The following is an 18986-nucleotide window of genomic DNA, read 5'->3' on the forward strand; positions in this document are numbered from 1 at the left end:
CAGTTTTAACATACTAAGCTGTGTGTGTGACATTTTAATTAATTACCACTTCTTACAGTGGATTTAAATGTCCACTTCATATTCATTATAAACTAGCTCACTTTGTACATTATAAATCTGTATGCAAAACAAGGTCATATGAATGGGAGATTGTTTTGCCTCTCATTTTACCTTTTGACATTTAAAATCAGTTAATAAAGAATGCCTCCTCAACATGCATGTATTGAGAGTGCTACATACGCATGTGCACATACATGCATGCACAGCAGTACCTTCCAAATATATCAAGAATCACATTCGTAATGGTGATATTACATATATCTGGTTTTTAATGTATAATTAAAACTCTTTGATTTAAAACTGCCACAGTTAAGTTATATGGGATATAATCATAGCTTTTATTTTCATTAAAGGATAGCAGGTCTTACATAAATATAGATACAGAAACATTATAGGAAATAAACTAATTCCACATACATCTGAGAGCTTTCTCAGGCAGGATGCCCAAGAACCATTAGCTTCTCCTAGGAAGCAAAAGACTTACTTGAGGGCAGAAACTACAGATAAGCAATTAAGAAATCAGTTGTAGGCTGGGCGTTGTGACTCACACCTATAATCCCAGCACTTTGGGAGGCTGAAGCAAGCTGATCTCTTAAGGTCAGGAGTTTGAGACCAGCCTGGCTAACATGGTCAAACCCCATCTCTACTAAAAATACAAAAATTAGCCAGGCCTGGTGGCACACACCTGTAATCCTAGCTACCGGTAGGTTGAGGCATGGCAATCACTTGAACCTGGAAGGCAGTGGTTATAGTGAGCCAAGATTGTGCCGCTGCACTCCAGCCTGGGCAATGGAGTGAGACTCCATCTCAAAAAGATAAAGAAAATATGTTGTAAAGTAATTGAGAAACTGTTCAGGAAAATGCTTTGTAAACTTAAAAGTTGTATAGAAACAAGAGCCCTGCAGAAGCACATCTGTCATAGTCCCTGTTGCATAGTAGACATCAGATGTTTATGGAGAGGAGCATTACAGATGCATCGGCCTTGTTGGCCGTAGTAACTTGTGGTTAGGATACAAACCAATGTATTCTAGTAAATGCCTTCAAAATCATTGCTTGCAGTTAATGATAAAGTTAATTATTCTCCATGTCTGTGGAATAACCACGTGATGCTATGATTTGAGTTAGTGATTGTTATTGTTGTTGTTGTTTGAGACAAGGTCTCACTCTGTCACCCAGGCTGGAGTGTATTGGGATGATCACAGCTCACTGCCACCTTCACCTCCCAGACTCAAGCAATCCTACGTTAGCCTCCCAAATAGTTAGGAATACAGGCATGCTATCACTGTGCCCAGCTAATTTTGTTTTTGTTTTTGTTTTTGTTTTGAGACAGAATTTTGGCACATTGCCCAGGCTAGTCTTGAACTCCTGGGCTCAAGCATTCCTCCTGCCGTGGCCTCCCTAAGTGTTAGGATTACCGGTTTGAGCCACCATACCCAGCGAAGATAAGAGTTTTGATGAGACCATACTCCTGTAAAGACACAGGGCATTAATACCACCCCAGAAAGTTCCCTCACATTCCATCAGTCAATCCCTGCCTACCTTCCCACACCCACCATTCTTCTGAATATTTTTCCCCGAAGATTAGTTTAGACTTTTCTGGAATTTTATATAAATGTGTTTATAAAATACCCACTCTTTCCTTTGACGGCTTCATTCACTTAGAGTGTTTGAGATTCATCCATGTCGTTGGAGGTAATAGTAATGTATTTTTTATTGCTGAATTACATTTCATTGTATGAATATAGCCCAGTTTGTTTATCCATTCTCCTGTTGATGCACTGCTCCTAGTTTCAGTTTATTATAAAAAACAAGGTGAATGAGTTAAAGTCCTCTTGAGATAGCCAAGCAGGATGTTTTGGGAAGCATGGAAATGAAAGAACACTAAATAGGGCTTGAGAACATTCCCAGAGGAGAGTCATGTTGAGCAGGAAAAGATGAGCAGTAGGGTCTTAGCACTAATGGTGACATTGAAATGGGAAGCCTGGGATATATTTGGGTTGATAAGCTTCCGGTGGGATGTCAGGCATGTAGGAGAGTACGGATGATGGGCTTTGTTAGGTAAACCTAGATAGTCTCTGCTGCTTGGCCGCCTAGTGAAAGATAGGCCAGGAAAGCAGATTGGGCCCCAGATGACAGAGTATCCTAGATGCTGTGCCAAGCAGTTTAAATTTAGGTTTATAGTGGAGAGTTGCAGTTTTTCTTTCCCTTCCCTTTCCTTGCCTTACGTATTGACGTAGAATCATGGATTCCTATTTTTTTTTCAATGATGCAGAATTTATTACTGTTCTCTAATAAATTAGAGGGCACACATTGTCCAGATTTGGCCAGTGGGAGTCAGTCCTTTCCAAGCTAGTTCCTAGTTCCCTGTGACATGGCTAAACATTTTTTACTTTTTGGCATTGCAAAATAATTTAGACTCATTTTATAATTTATCTCCCTTGACCCTGGAATTAACCACTTATTCAGGAGCCCTGGTTCCTTTTAGTGAGGTATTTAGAAACTAAGATCTGGAAAGCAGATATGCTCATTGTTACCAGGGTGTCTCTACTTCTAGGTCCTTTCTGTAGACAGAGCTGGGAATTTTGTGCCTGGATAGATAGGATTACCTATCCCTGCATAAATATATGTGCATATGTGTGTGTATACATAAGTATGAACACATATACACATATGTATTTTAGAAATCACAAGTCCAAATCCTTATCTCCAATTTCAGTCATCCCCCAGGGTTCTTTATCTTCCCTTATTCCAATATTTTTATGTCTGCCTTCCAGAAACATCCGCATATTTACTGATTTACTCAGTGCCATCATGCAGCTAAGTGTTTTCAGAATTGCTTCACTCATTCTACTGCAGAAGCAAACCTACTAAAGGATTCAGGATTTGTTTGCCATTCTCTCCCACACCCTACTCAAGAATGGGAGTACCGGGTTCATAAGTTGTTCTTTTGCACTTGGCTTTTTGCACATATTTTACTGGAAATCATTCCATAATTATTTTCAGTTACTTGAGATCTTCATTCTTTTTTGTAATTGCTTAGTAGTTCATTGATTGTACGTACTGTTGTGTATTCAGCCCGTTTTCTATGCTTAGACATTTAGGTACTTTGCAGTATTTTGCAATTCTAAATAATGCTATATTGAATAACTTGTACATATATATATTTGCCTTGTAGGAGGTATATCTTCTAGTTTCCTGGAAATGTATGTAGTTTTGTTAGATATTGCCACACTCCCTCCATAAGAGTAAGTTGTACCATTTTGCATTCTTACCAGCAATGTATGAAAGGACTCTTTTCCCCAGTCTACTCATGGAGTATATTATCAAGCTTTTGAAGGTTTTTGCCAGTCTAAAAACCTAGTGGGTGAGAAGTGATATTTCAATGTTGTTTTACTTTGCATTATGGATGGAGTTGAACATTTTTTCATGTGTTTAAGGAGTGTGTGTAATGAGCTGTTTATTCATAGCTTTTTCAGTTTTCTATAGGACTTCTGGTCTTTCTTTTTCTGTTCATGTTTGAGTTATAATTTGTTAGGGGCATTAACCCTTTATCTGTGATACATGTTGCAGATACTTCTTCCTGGTTTGTCATTTGTCTCTGCTCACATTATTTATTGCCCTGTAAAACATGTTTACATTTATGAAGTCACATTTACAAATTCTTTATTATGTCTGGATTGTAAGACATGGCAAGAAAACCTTTTTCTACACCTAGATTTGGAGGCATTCACTCGTGTTTTCTTTTAGTACCCTTGAAGTTGCCTTTTTTTGCATTTAGAGAGCTAATGCCTTAGGTATTTATTCTTTTATATGGTATGAGGACTGGTTCTAATTTTATCCTTTTCTGCTTGTCCCAACACTATTTTTTTAAAGTCCATCTTTGCCCCAGTATTTAGAGACACCACCATTATCATACAGTAGGTTTCTACATACAGTTGGGGCTATTTCTAGACTTTGTATTTCACAAAGTATTTTTTTTTACAAGTCTTATTTTACTGAGATAGCAGTCTGATCACACATGGTCCAACAATGCTCAAATAATAAATCGAATATAATCAGATGTTAAAGATACTCTTCAAACATTATAGCCAATGATGCCACACTTGCCTATGATCTCCTATGACATAAAACCACATCAGCACCTCACCAAACCATCCAGCACAGCTTCCTTAACTGTGAGTTTTTTGAAGCTACCAGTCTGAGCATTAACGACTATGTTTTTCAGACTCTGAAAAGCTCTATGGGTCTCAGCAGGGGTAAGAGGAATCAGTTCAACCTTGGTGTAGTACCAAAATGTGGCCAGTTGAGGCTTCAAATAAGTCACAACAGTGTTCACCTGCGCCAGGGTCTTCTCCACAAGGTTATGGATAAGTTAGGCCATGGTTCTTGGGTGGAAAGTCCGTCACCCTGGAAGGCCAGGTGAATGTCACACCCCGAAAGGACCCGCTGCAGGATCCCCTTCACAAAGTATTTTTAATGCCTGTGGTTCAAGCTGAGTTTTCATTAAATATTTATATCTCAGAGGCTACCAGATTCCTGAATTTACAGTGCAAAGGAATTTTTAGGCCTCTTCCCTTTTCGTGATGGAAGATCCCTTACTATCTTACACTTTCTGAATTTTCTAAATTTTCTGAAATCAGCAAAATTTTTTTAGTCTTTAAAAAATCTTCTTAAAGGTATTATCAGTTTTTAAACAGTAAACATTAGCATAAATTTTTAACTGTCCCCCCCCCAAAACATTACCATTGATATTGTCCCTTTTTTTTTTTTCAGAGTCCCTCAATTAAAAGAGATATTTCAGAAAGCTCTCTATAATAGACATGAAAAAGAGGACAAATGAAAGGCTGGCTAGCTCAGTAGTAAGAGGAAGCGTGATCCAGCCTCTTCTGCTTCCCATGCTTTAGAGATGCACCAGAAAGGCAGTGTGTTCTCCTCCTCCAGCCTGAGTGTACTGTCCAGTGCAGTTGACAGATTCAGGGAAGATGTTCAGTGCAGGAGTGATGTGGAGGAACTTGAATATTTGGGTATCCAGCATTTTTTATATAGAACATTTTAAAGTATTCATGTCCTAGCTGGGCATGGTGGCTCACACCTGCAATCCCAGCACTTTGGGAAGCTGAGGCTGGTGGATCACTTGAGGTCCAGCATTCAAGACTAGCTTGGCCAACATGGTGAAACCTCACCTCTACTAAAAATACAAAAATTAGCTGGGTATGGTGGCAGGTGCTTGTAATCCCAGCTACTTGGGAGGCTGAGGCAGGAGAATTGCTTGAACCCAGGAGGCAGAGGCTATAGTGAGCCAAGATTGCACCACTGCTCTACAGCCTAGGTGACAGAGCAAGACCCTGTCTCGAAAATAAATAAATTAAATTAAAAAGTACCCACCTCCTAGGAAAGGCTGGTAGGATCAGTTCATCGCTCTCACTCCCCACCCTCCCCACGTGCTTGAATGCACGTGCTCCTAAATAGAATGCCTTGAATTTATTTTAGGCTTTTCATAACTTGGGGGCTATAATGAAAAAAATCTCTAAGATCCATTTAGTGGAGAAAGGACTCAGTGTTTATGTGGACACTATTTTTATCTAGTTATATTTCAGAGAATATTTTCTTAAGGAAAAATCAGGACACAATCTGATTTAATTCAATATGTCAAATCCTATAAAGCTTTCAAAATGAAACCAGATTTAATTATACATTTAACAAGTCATCTTTTTGGAAAGGAAGAGGATTACACGAAGGTCGGGTATGCTTTGTAACTATATCCAAGTTTTAAGCCGTGGGATAGCAGACTGATTCAAGAATTCTGCATTTCTGCTGTTTGTCCATTAGGCAGTCATTGAAGGGAATAATGCTATCTTCTGACTTAATGTAATCAAAACCGTTATTTTGTTATAGTGTCTCTGCTGTTCTATTCTGTTGCAATAATTTTATCACAATAGAGACTAGGGACTTTACAAATGTGTTCTTGAGCACTCGAAACAGCTTAGATTTATATGTATTTACAAGCATAATTTAGGACTTTTTTTCGGAATAAGTGTGTTATAGGTAAACTTTGAGACTTCAGTTCATAATAAGGTCTTTGGTTTTTACGCACAGGCAGCAGCTGTCCATGTTGTTGATGGCTGGCTAAGTGTTAGTAGAGTTAAGAGTATTAAAATATTTTTGTAGACTAGTCTTCCTGTAACTCTCGCACCTTTCATGTTCTACTTTTTGCATTTCAGTTTTACAGCTCCCAGCACAGTAGGAAAGAGAAATTTGAGTCCTAGTCAAGAGGAAGCTGGCCTGGAGGATGGAGTGTCGGGAGAGATTTCTGACGCTGAGCTTGAGCAGACCAATTCCTGTGCAGAGCCCCTCTCAGAGGGAAGGAAAAAGGCCAAGAAATTAAAAAGAATGAAGAAGGAGCTTTCTCCAGCAGGTTTGTATTGGATCTTGCCGAAGTTCTGGAGCTGTGGACTCTTTAAATGCTCTAGAATCTCCTATTTTGGGGGAGAAATTATAGCAAGGCTTCACTTGGTGGCAAAGCCCATGTAGTCTTCCACAAGAGAAGATATTTTTAGGATCAATTTAATTTAATTTGAGGAATCCTAAAAAGCTCTGGCTCAGGTAGCATAAGGCCTGGGGGGGTCTCCTTGTAAAGATGGCTAGTCTATTTTGGTAATCTCTCCTCCATGGTGTAGACGTTTTGCTGATGTGTTTAAAGCAGCCTCAATATTTAAAATGTACATTTAAATGTGCGCAGAGGCCCCTCCTACATGCTATTTTCAGTAGCAGAGTTTTCACTGTTTCCAGCAAAACCCCCAGGCAACCTGGATTTCTCTCCTAAGCAGAATTATATAAGAAGCAAAGGAGACAGGAAATTAGCACCTGTTGAGAGCCTACTACATGCTAGACGCTGTAGTAGAAGCCATTTCTCTCCTTATTTTATTTAATTTTCACCATAGTCCTGAGGTGGGAATCGTCATCCTTATTTGAGTGAAGCAGATGCCTGGGCTGAGGGAGGCTAAGTGTGCAGGGCCATGCTGCTCATAGGAAGCACAGCCAAAAGGCAGACCCAGGCCCACATGAGCTGAATCCCATGTCCTCTCCACCCCACAGACATGCCTAACTCAGCCCTTCGTGCTCGCATGCCACGCAGGGCCGGAGCAAGAGGCCAGAAGGGTGTCTTGTCAGTCAGCACATGAAAAAAGGCTGTTCTCTGCTGCTGGGGGCCATCCAGCAAGGCAGCAGTCACAGTGACAGTAATCGTAGCCACTGTTGACTGAGTGCTTACTAAGGGGCCAGGACAATGCTTAATGTGTAACAGAAATTCTTTCATGTAATCCTGGAGACTGTCATCATTATCCTTTTTACAATGAAGAAAAGAGAGTCCTTGGGGTTATGTGAGCTGCCCAAGGTTCTAGAGCCAGTTAGTCTGTCTTATAAGAAAGCCGGTGAGGCTGGGCTTAGTGGCTCATGCCTGTAACCCCAGCACTTTGGGAGGCCAAGACTGCTGGATCACTTGAGGTCAGGAGTTCAAGACCAGCATGGCCAACATAGCAAAACTATGTCTTTACTAGAAATACAAAAATTATTCTGTTATAAAGACACATTCAGACATATGTTTATTGCAGCACTGTTCACAATAGCAAAGAATTGGAACCAATTCAAATGCCCATCAAGGATAGACTGGATAAAGAAAATGTGGCACATATACACCATGGAATACTATGCAGCTGTTTAAAGGATGAGTTCATGTCCTTTGCAGGGACATGGATGAATCTGGAAAACATCATTCTCAGCATACTGACACAAGAACAGAAAACCAAACACCGCATGTTCTCACTCATAAGAATATTTTCTTAAGGAAAAATCAGGACACATAATCTGATTTAATTCAATATGTCAGTATGACCATTGAAAACACATGGACACGGGGAGGGGAACATCACACTCTGGGGTCTGTTGTGGGGTGGGAGGCTAGGGGAGCCATAGCAAGGGGTAGGGAGGTTGGAGAGGGATAGCATTAGGAGAAATACCTAATGTAAGTGAAGGGGGGATGGAGGCAGCAAACCATCATGGCATGTGTATACCTATGTAACAGTCCTGTAAGATCTGCACATGTACCCCAGAACTTAAAGTATAATAAAAATATATATATACACACACACATATCTATTTACACACACACACACACACACACACACACACATATATATATAATATAAAAATTAACCAGGTATGGTGGTGCATTCCCGTAGTCCCAGCTGCTCAGGAAGCTGAGGTAGGGGGACCACCTAATCCCAGAGAGGTCAAGGCTGCAGTAAGCCAAGATCGTGCCACTACACTCCAGCCAGGGAAACAAAGTGAGACCCTGTCTCACATACACACAAAAAAAAGAAAGCCAGTGCCTTTAACCAAGGTTATATGTTGAGAGACACTGACCCAAACACAATTATAATCATTCTCCTTTGTCTCGTATCGTGACAGTTGTCAGGGTTAGCAGAACTAACAATCAAATCAAAGGAAAGTAGTAGTCAAGCAGTGGAACTTGATTCATACACAACCTGTGAATTCACTGTTTTAATTAATCCCCTTTCGCATGTGGACTGATCTGACTGTGGGGAGTTTTCTGAATCTCATTGATATTAACGAAATCAGACAAGTAGCAAAAATGTCACATATGCTTTTTATACATTATGCTGAAGCTGAATTTCAACAGAAAACTTAAACATGTTTGAAGCCTGGATTGTCTATTTTAACTGTCTCCTTGACTCTGGGTGTCTCCCTTTACTTATTTCCTCTCCTATCCCTAAATTAACTATTGGAGAGGAGCCAGGGATGGTGGCTCACACCTAAAAACCCACTGCTCTGGGAAAATGAGGCAGGAGGATGGGGAGCCCAGGAGTTTCAGACCAGCCTGGGCAATATAGTGAGACCTTGTCTCTACAAAAAAAAATTTTTAATATTAGTTGCATGGGCCTGTAGTCCCAGCTACTCAGGAGGCTGAATCGGGAGGATTATTTAAGCACAGGATTTTTGATGTCAATGAGCTATGATCACATTACTGCACTCCAGCCTGGGGGACACAGCAAGACCTTGTCTCAAGAAAAAAAAAAGAAAGAAAAAGTATTGGAGAAGTTTTTAATCTGCAGCATCCTAATTCTTCAAATTTGATACCTTTATTACCACTGTCGTGTTTTATGTGCTCAACAAATAATAAATGTCAGCATGATTTCTAGAGATCATACTCAATAGGATTTAGAGGGGTGAGGAGGTTCTCCTGTTGTATTCCTGTCCTTCATATCTGTCTCTTCTGGATTTTTTTAGTGTATTACTTCTTAGGGACAAGCTTTTCGTTTTTCCCTTCTATATCAGCATAATCTAAAAATATTAAAATAACTAATAATAGACTGCTTTAATAGATTAGTCCTTTTATAGCTTTCATCATTTTAAGTGAAAACTTTCTATAAGTTATTTAGGGTTTTGAATTTATAATACTGTAATTAAAATAGGGGATTTTTTTCCCTCCCATTGACAGTAAAGCTGTCACTGCCACAAGATTTGAGCTAAAAAAAAAAATTGTAGATTTTGTACTTCTTTGTCAGCGCTGCCAAAAAGAGAGAGAGAGAGAAGCAGAGAGACAGCGAGGAAGAGACACCTTGACAACTTTTAATTGAATCAGAGAACTTGAGTGAATCAGGCTTTCTTCTGGAGCACCATTCATGGAGCACGACCCCTGACGGTGCCAGGTGGAAACTTAATGGATCCTTTCCACCTGGTTTGTTTTCAGTGTTTAATCCTATTAGTATCAGCAGGGTGTAGGTCAGGATATCAGAGGCAGAACCTGTGGAATCAACCAATTTGGCTTGCTCATTTACTTTAATAAGGGCCTGTAATGAGTGAGAGTACAAAGTTCAAACCCTCATTTAACTCTCAGAGGTATTTAGAGTGTGCCAGGAGCCTCGAAGGCCTGGTTCAGGTGGTGGCAGGAACTGTATTAGAGTGCTAGGCATGGCGTGAAAGTCTGTCCAAACCTAAACAGTGCTGAGGAGTTAGGTCTGAGCTCTGGTACTCAGAAGGGCTTCTCAGCAGGTACGCAGCACATCCTCAGGTACACTGGCAATGAGGGCATGAAAGGTATAAAAGACAAGGGTATTTTCTGTTCTCCAAGGAAGAAGTAGCAAAAATTAGGATGCTGGAATATCCTGTGTTATAGCAATTCCAGAATAATTGGTGCTCAACAGATACCACACAAAATGAATGTTTAAAAATTTAATCTTGCCGGGCGCATTGGCTCACGCCTGCAATCCCAGCACTTTGGGAGGCCAAGGCAGGCGAGGCAGATCACCTGAGATCGGGAGTTCAAAGTCAGCCTGGCTAACATGGTGAAACCCCGTCTCTACTAAAATACAAAAATTAGCCAGGCAGGCATGGTGGTGCATGCCTGTAATCCCAGCTACTTGGAGGCTGAGGCAGGAGAATCGCTTGAACCCATCAGGTGGACATTACTCTGAGCCAAGATCATGTTGTGCCATTGTACTCTAGCCTGGGTGACAAGAGCAAAACTCTGTCTCAAAAAAAACAAAATTAATATCTGTATCTGTTCTTTTTCTTTTAATTTTTTTCTTGACCCAAGCACATGAACTTAATAGTATACATTTTGATATCGAAGATACATTAAAAATTAAGTACTAGACCTAATCCCAGATAACAAAACAACATAGTGTAATAAATGACTATTCATTAGGTTTATACTATGAGACAGTGTGCTAGAAACATCTTTTATTGTCTTATCTAGACCTTTGAAACATGCAGTAAGGCATAGATACTATTTCCCAGTTGTACAGAGAAACTGAGGCTCAGAGTTGCAGACTTAAAGTATCTAACTGGCATGTGGGAGGCTGGGGAAACTCATCCAAACTTAAGAGGAAATGAAGGATCCTTTACAAAGGTGTTTCTTGTAGCTGTTCTAGGTCAGAAAAAATTACCAATCTAGACTTGATAGAAATCCAAGTGGGTTGGGTGTGGTGGCTCACACCTGTAATCCCAGCACCTTGGGTCAGGAGTTCGAGACCAGCCTGGCCAACATGGCAAAACCGCGTCTCTACTAAAAATACAAAGATTAGCCAGGAATGGTGGTGCCCCCAGCTACACAGGAGGCTGAGACAGGAGAATCGCTTGAGCCCAGGAGGCAGAGGTTGCAGTGAGCTGAGATTGCACCCTGCACTGCAGCCTAGGCAACAAGAGCAAGACTCCATCTCAAAAGAAAAAGAAAAAAAGAAGGGAAAAAAATCCAAGTGACCACTCTCCTACTCTCCTTCAAGGCTTCTAGTTTATGTATATATTATGTACTCAGCAATTATTTTTCTGCTAAGTGGTTGTTTGGATCCTGTTTTCAGGAGGTAAATGTATGTGTAAGTCCCCTCCTTTTCTGTTTATACGATGGTGTTGATTGGCAGTGCCAGCCACTTTCCATCTAAGTGGTTCTAGGTACGTACTCGGTGTGCAAAGGAAAACTATTCTGCATGCCATTAATGCTGGAATAAAGTGTCTTTAGGAAATGTGGCTGTTTTCCCAGGTCATGTTTAATTGAAGGATTTCTGTAACCTACTTGTTCTTGTTGATGTGTTCCTGGGGACTGGAGAAACCCAGCTCACCCCCTCACTTCCCTGAAAAATCTTGGAGCCACATGGACGGTCTGTTGCTGCCCAGGCTGACCATTCTGAAAATGCTGCTGGCTGGTCCCTAGCAGCAGCTTCCATTAGCACCTTAGTCAGACTGTGTTTACAGAGGCATGCCCAAAGTAGATACATTAACTAGTCATGGTTATTTTTTGTCCTGTAAATAGAGACATTGTTCAAAGCCTTTTTTCCCCTAATATTTAAAGCAACACATTAGATCTTTTAAGTGTTTGTTTGCCAAAGAACCGTGAGTTTTATTGGAGTTTAAAACTCGGACTAACCTACCGTACTTTTCAAGCTTAAACCCTGAAGGTTACAGTATAAAAATTTAGAACCTACTTAGAGCAGCAGTCTCCTCATGCTGTTACAGGTCTCATTAAAGTTAGAAACAAGATCTATAGCTGCTGCTGTCGGTCACCTGAGAGACCAGGCTGAGGCAGCTCAGCGACCTCCCAAGGAACCTTTTAATTACTGTGTTCAAGTGTGGTTTGCAGTGAATGTGGTGAAGGAGGTGTGTGCCGCTCTGCAGTGAGGCAGAGGCAGGGCGCTCCAGGCGCATTCGTGCCGTCCTTTTCCTCCTGGCAACTCCAGGGTGTCATCAGCCTTGCAGGGAGCAGGGGTCACCTTAGTGTGGGAAACCAGCCCCAGGGCATGCCCCCTTGAGAGTTTCCTAGTTAGAAACTTGTGTGTGGCTTCCCAAAGGACCACTCTGTGGAAGATGATATGATGGGAAGCTTCCAGTTTCCTGTGCAGTTTCTTAGATTCTGTTTGGGATTCACCTGGAAAAAGCAATGTCTGTCTACCCTTTGAGTTTCTCCATTTCAACTCCAGTTAGGTAAAGGGGTAGAAAAGAAGGAACATTCACCTTTTGTGTTCCCCACCTTTTAATTTTTTGTTGTTTTGATTAATAAAAATAATGTACTCAGCATGAGAATTTGGAAAATGCATAAAAATAGGAGAAAATTAAGCCTCCCAGCCCGCCACTTGATGCCATAGTAACAAGCATTCTTGCTCTGTGCAGTCGACCTCGTACCCTGTGTGCAGCCTGTATCCTGCGTTTTCCCACTGTAGAAACTCTTGGTCAAATAGTCTTAACTAGAAGCGTAGTATTTCCTATTAAAATTTTGTTTTTTTAAAAAAACATTGTTCTTAGTATCTCTTGCCAGGTCAGCTTCAAAAAGATATAGTTTGCACCCAATAAAAGTCATCATTTTCAGGTATACAATTTGATGAGTTTTGACATCTTGTGTATAGTCATATAACCACCACTATGATCAAGATACAGAACTCCATCGCCCCAGAAATTTCCCTCATGCCCCTCTGGAGTCGATCCTTCCCCCAAACCCCAGACAGATCCCAGCAGCCAGTGATCTTTCTGTCCCTGCAATTTTGCCTTTTCCAGAATGTCATATTCCTGGAATCATGTGCTGGTTGGCCTTGTAAGTCTTTCATTTAGCATGATGCGTTTGAGATTTGTGGTGTTGCTTTTATCCTCAGTTCACTCCTTTTTACTGCTGAGTAGTATTCCACCGTATGTGGCTATCACTGTTCAGGTTGTTGCTAGTTTTTGGCAACCAGGAATCAAGTTGCTATGAATATTTGTGTTCGGGTCTTTGTATGAATTAACTTTTCATTTCCTTTGGGTAAATATCTAGGAGTGGAATTGCTGGCTCATATGGTAACTGTATATTTAACTATATAAGAAACTGATACACTCATTTCCAAAGTAGCTTTACCATTTTGGATTTCCTCCAGCAGGATACAGGATTTCTGCTCTCTCTGCACCTTCACCAGTACTTGGTATTGTATGCACACCCCTTTTGCTTGTTTGTTCAGCATTTTAATGGTATGTAGTGGTATCTCATTGTGGCTTTGGTTTTTATTTCCCTAATGACTAATAAGCATCTTTTCATGTGATGATTTGCCATCCGGATTTCTTATTTGGTGAAAAACCTTCTCAGAGCTTTTTTCACCTTTTTCATAGGGTTTATTTTCTGACTGCATTTTTAGAGTTCTGTATAGATTTTGGATACAAGTTCTTTTAAGTGTTTTACAAATATATTCTTCTAGATTGGCTTTTCATTCTTTTAACAGTGTCTTTTTTGAAGAGTGGAAGGTTTAAATTTTGATGAAGTCTGGTTTATCTGGTTTTTCCCCTTGGATTATGCCTTTAATGTCATATCTAAGAAATCTTTGTATAACTCTCAGTTGCGAATGATTTCTCCTATGATTTCTTCCAGAAGTTTTATAGTTTTAGGTTTTACAATTAAATATGCAATTCAAGTTAATCTTAGATTAAGGTCCACTGTGGCAGGAGGCAGATGTTCTTAGGTATCTGTTCCCTCCTTCCCTTCCTCCCTTCCAGTTTCACTGTCACCCACCCAGACTGGAATGCAGTGGCACTATCTCAGCTCGTTGCAGCCTTGATATCCTGGCCTCAGGTGATCCTCCCACCTCAGCCTCCTGGGTAGCTGGGACCATAGGTGTGTCCCACCACACCTGGCTAATTTTTAAATTTTTTGTAGAGGTGGGGTCTCCATGTGTCACCCAGGCTGTAGTACAGTGGTGCGATCTCGGCTCACTGCACCCTTGGCCTCCCAGGTTGAAGTGATTCTCCTGCCTCAGCCTCCTGAGTAGCTGAGATTACAGGCGCCCGCCATCACACCCAACTAATTTTTGCATTTTTAGTAAAGACGAGGTTTCTCCACATTGGTCAGGCTGATCCCAAACTCCTGACCTCATGATCCGCCTACCTCAGCCTCCCAAAGTGCTGGGATTACAGGCATGAGCCACTGTGCCTGGCCTAGCTGCTGCTTTTTAAAAACCATAGCTTCTTACCCACCAGTTTTTAGACTGGCCCTTTGTTGGTCTACAGCTCTCCCTTTCTGGAGGTGGTGGAAAAAGCACTGTTAGTGGCCTTCATTTCCCCTCTGGTCCGGGTCTCCTGGAGACGACTCCTACAGTTCTGGCCCCTCTGTCCACATCATTGTTGCTCAGCAGCTGCACAGGTAGGCCCTGAAAACTAGCATCTTGTTGACTGTAGACTGTTGGCTTCCCAGGGACAGCCTTGTTCCCTGTTGGGTCAGCTTACTGATAAGCGGAAGAGACCTAGCATTCATTAAAAACTTACCCAGAAACTTTGCGGTATCACAGAAGTCCTATACAGCATAAAATAGTACTAGGTCCATCTTTTAGAGTAGGCAGTGAGACCTGTTCAAGGTCATTGAGCTAGTAAAATCGTCCAACCTGACTTGCCTCCCTCCTGAACTTTTGCTTATTCCATTATTTTCTGTTAGCTCTTCATGGAGCCACTTTCTGTGTGTCTGATGGCTCATTGTGCACTCACACACACTGCAGCTAATGGCAGGTGCAGATTACAAGTATTGCAGTGCGGTTGCCTTTAGCAGTTTATCTTCCTTTTTCCTCTGAGCTGGATTTAATTCACTTCAGTTCCCCACACTGGGCATTGTAGCTTTTACCTTTAGAATGGCTGATTGGCTACTGCAATATTTTTTTCATATGTGAATTATAAAAGTACCGTTAATGGATGTTTATTTTTACATAATTAGGTGTTGTGTCAGGTTGTGACCGGGAAGGCCAGGCTAGTTGCAGGTTTTCATGGGCCCTTTGCAGTACTTCACTGGGCCCTGTGAGTCCTTTTCAGTGGATCATCTCCTGCCCATCCTCACTCTCGGGAGTGGTCTCACCATCTTTACTGGGAGTCCCAAGATGAGCCTGTCCACAGCGATGAGACTCAGGGCAGAAAAATTCCGGTTACCCTTTCCTGATCTCATCCTGACTCCCTGGATCTTATCACAATAAAGGATCAGAAGTGGGAATTCTCATGTTAGCTGAAATTCTCTTCGTGTTTTTCTTGTCTTTAGACCTTGTTATCTTTAGGTATCCCTGTTATTGATGATAACCACTCCAAACTGAGTTATATGATTACCTAGTTTGTAAGACACTACATCCCCTTCATCTTTAAAAGTTATTTCCCATTGAAGGTATCATCAAAGACTTCTCTCCCTTTTTGAAATCTTGGTGTTAGCAGCTAGAAGACAAACTGCCAGTTTTCCCTGCCAGCCCTACTTTATGATGTCATGCATGGCACCACTTGTGCAGCTGACACCTGGTCAGCCACCTTTCCATTATGAACATGCTCTTTCCTGACTTCCCTCACATTCACTGAAGTTCAGATCCCAACTCAGTTGCTGGCCACAGCTACTGCTATTGTAGAAAGTGGCGTGAATGAAGAAGAAGGGCTTCTAACCTTGGAGTCAAACTTTGTCACTGAAGAGATCTTTTCAATCCAAGAAGAGGACCCAGACAGCTTCGCTAAAGTTGGAAAAAGCTGCAATCTTCTTTTGCCCCTTCTGAGATCTTGGAACCTCCACTAGTTAACTTCTCTCTGCCCTATAGCTGCCCACCTGAGATTTCTCACCTAGGCACAGCCACAGCACAGCACACAGAAACTCAGTTTCCAGGGACTTTGGGATCCAGGGATCTAGATGCTTTGGGAGGATTCAAATGCCATCTCAGCCACTTGCTAACTCTTTGCATCTGGTCTTCTTACCCCACTTCTCAGTCTGTTCCTGCATCTGTAAAACGGGGATAGTGATACCACATTGGTCAGCTTTAATGAAGATTATATGAATTAAGTGCCCACTGTGGTGCCAGCAAAGAATCCAGCACGGTGCTCAGGGAAGGATACTATGCATGGCTACAGTAACTCCTGTGAAATCGATAGATGGATGCAGGAGGTGGGGAGGTACTTCCTCTGCCCCCCTGTGATGTTTCTGTGGTCTCACCCTCCCTTGCTGAGCACCGCCCTCCCTAGACAAGACCTGTCTGTGGACTCTTTCCAGCGCAGCTGTGCAGCCAGACCCCACCCTGTCTGAAGCCATCTCTGCAGCTGTCACAGGCTCTCTCTCTCTGCTGGTCATGTCACGTTCTCCTCAAGGTGCCATCCTGATGTTCATATTGTTTCATTCTTTCCCACTAGGAAGCATCTCCACGAACAGCCCTGCCACGCTCTTTGAAGTTCCTGACACATGGTAACCAAGACCTGAGGGCAGCAAACCACTGGTGCTGTCGCTGTGAGCAAGAGCTGGCTGGCACATTTGGAAGCCATACTATATTTAACCTAATAAAATGTGGTATGGGAGGGGTTGGAAACCAGATTGTCTCCTGGAAAAGACAAAAAACAGGTTGTATTTTTGTGGCTGTGGTTTTTTTTTTTTAATCTAACTGCCTGTTGACATTGACATTCATCATGGTTGTAGGCTGTCATGAATGTGTACGTGCTTAACCAGTGAATTCCGTGTTGCTCCTGTGAGGCCTTTCCCGTTATGACCCAGTGTGCTTAAGAACCCACCTGATGGGGAGTGTTGGCTGTGAAATCTGCAGAAAGAGCTGCTGCCATGATCATGAATTTGGGGGTGTCCTCCTGCTTGTGTGTATTCTTGCGCTCAGATTTTGAGGCGGTTGCAGCCCTCGGCTAGTCTCCCAGTGGAGAAATGGGTTGTGCCTCGCTGCTTCCCACCATAGCTGCCTGAAAATACGACGCTCTCATGCTTGTCATCTACTCACACCTACCCATGAGGGGGCTTGCCCTATGCCCTGGCCTTTGGGCATATTTATGTAGAGTTCCTTTCTCCCAAGACATGAGTTTCTCATGGGGGATGTATGAGTAAAAAGGTTAACTTCTGTTCTTACACGTGGCGCTGTGTTCACTTTCCAGAGTCTCTGTTCATTTGCTTGGGTGGTGGTCTGGGGATACAGCGGTGTGTGTGCCTACATGTGCGTGTGTGTGTGAAATCATGCAAATCTACAACATGTCCCAGGTCGTTCTCTTGAAACAGATCACAGCAATGACAAATGCTCATGGAGCTGCTTCGCTATACCCGCTTTAGATAGACCATTGTTAGATATTTAACATTTTTGTATGGCAAAAATAAAAATGAAAAATGTATTTCCAAAAGATGACAATTAAAGACATTTTCATATGACTCTGGTTTTCTCCTCTCTCTTATTTTATAAGTGAATGATGTTTTCGCTCTCTAGTAATACTTAAATTTCTCACCCCTAAAAAAAATCTGCTAAGCCACTAAGGCTGATGTTGATGGATTTTTTTTTCTTTTTTTTTTTACATTTTACCCCTAATTGCTATACCTGCTGTGATGGGTCAGCTGCTCAGTGCCGAGCTGAGCCCTGGTGGTGAGTAGCCTCTCAGGAGGGCAGGAGAAATGAGGACCCTTAATGCTTATGCTGGAATCCCAGGGCGTTATGCAGATGCCGATTTGTAAGACAGTTTCCCCCATCAAGAGCCTCTTGGCGGGATGCAGTGGCTCACACCTGTAATCCTTGCACTATGAGAGACCAAGACGGGAGGATCACTTGAGCCCAGGTGTTCAAGACCAGTGTGGGCAATACAGTGAGACCCTGTCTCTTAAAAAACACACACACACAAAACTTTTTTTTAAAGCATCTTAACAACTTCTCTTCCCCTTCCTGCTCCTCTCCCTTCCCCAGGAGTCTTGTAGCCACAAAGTGAGTAACCTAGGCTCAGCAGGAGGGACTGCCCACCCCTCCTAGAGCACTTAGTGCCCACAGCTCAGCGGAAAGTGGAGGTGGGATGGAGACAGGCAGTAAAGAACGGTATACGCAGGAGTGTTTGCAGGACGGCTGCTGGATTGCTGAGTCAGCAGCACTCATAGGCAGAAATGAGTGGCCCTAATTTTTGAAAGAAAAAGAGGGCCCAGTGCAGTGTCTCATGCTTATAATCTCAACACATCGGGAGGCCAAGGCAGGAGGATCACATGAACCCAGGAGTTCAAGATCAGCCTGAGCAACATAGGGAGACCCCATCTCTACAAAAATTAGCTAGGCGTAGTGGCACACACCTGTAATCCCAACTGCTCAGGAGGCTAAAGTGGGAGGATTACTTGAGCCTGGGAGGTAGAGGCTGCAGCAAGCTGTGATCACACCACTGCACCCTGGCTGTGGCAACAGAGTGAAACCCCATCTCTTATTAAGTAAAAGAATAAGAGGGAAAACCAAAGACTGTAGGTTGCACACATAGGAGAGAAGTGCATAAGGCCCGATGAGCACACCCTATATGGTAACGCAGAGCCTGTGGTGGGGCCGACAGACCTCTTGTGCCCTGCATGTGTCTTACGTGGGAGATGGAAGCCCCCTGCCCTAAGATAACAAAATCTTAATTGTATCCTGAGACCAACTGAGGAATAAACATGGTATTCTCTGCTC

At 42.2% G+C, this 18986-nt stretch overlaps 1 protein-coding gene across 1 annotated transcript in view; it reads left to right on the forward strand.

The window, feature by feature from the left end:
- The window catches only part of PARN (poly(A)-specific ribonuclease), a 199287-nt gene extending 181559 nt beyond the window's left edge, over nucleotides 1-17728 (forward strand). Inside the window, exons 23-24 of the mRNA XM_009009177.5 lie at nucleotides 6282-6475; nucleotides 16723-17728. Of these exons, the coding sequence (XP_009007425.1) occupies nucleotides 6282-6475; nucleotides 16723-16778 (250 nt within the window). The 3' untranslated portion in view covers nucleotides 16779-17728. The remainder of the gene's footprint in view (nucleotides 1-6281; nucleotides 6476-16722) is intronic.
- The last annotated feature ends 1258 nt before the right edge of the window (nucleotides 17729-18986 follow it).

The sequence above is a fragment of the Callithrix jacchus genome, chromosome 12 (assembly GCF_049354715.1).
Source record: "Callithrix jacchus isolate 240 chromosome 12, calJac240_pri, whole genome shotgun sequence".
In the NCBI taxonomy this organism is placed as follows: Eukaryota; Metazoa; Chordata; class Mammalia; order Primates; family Cebidae; genus Callithrix; species Callithrix jacchus.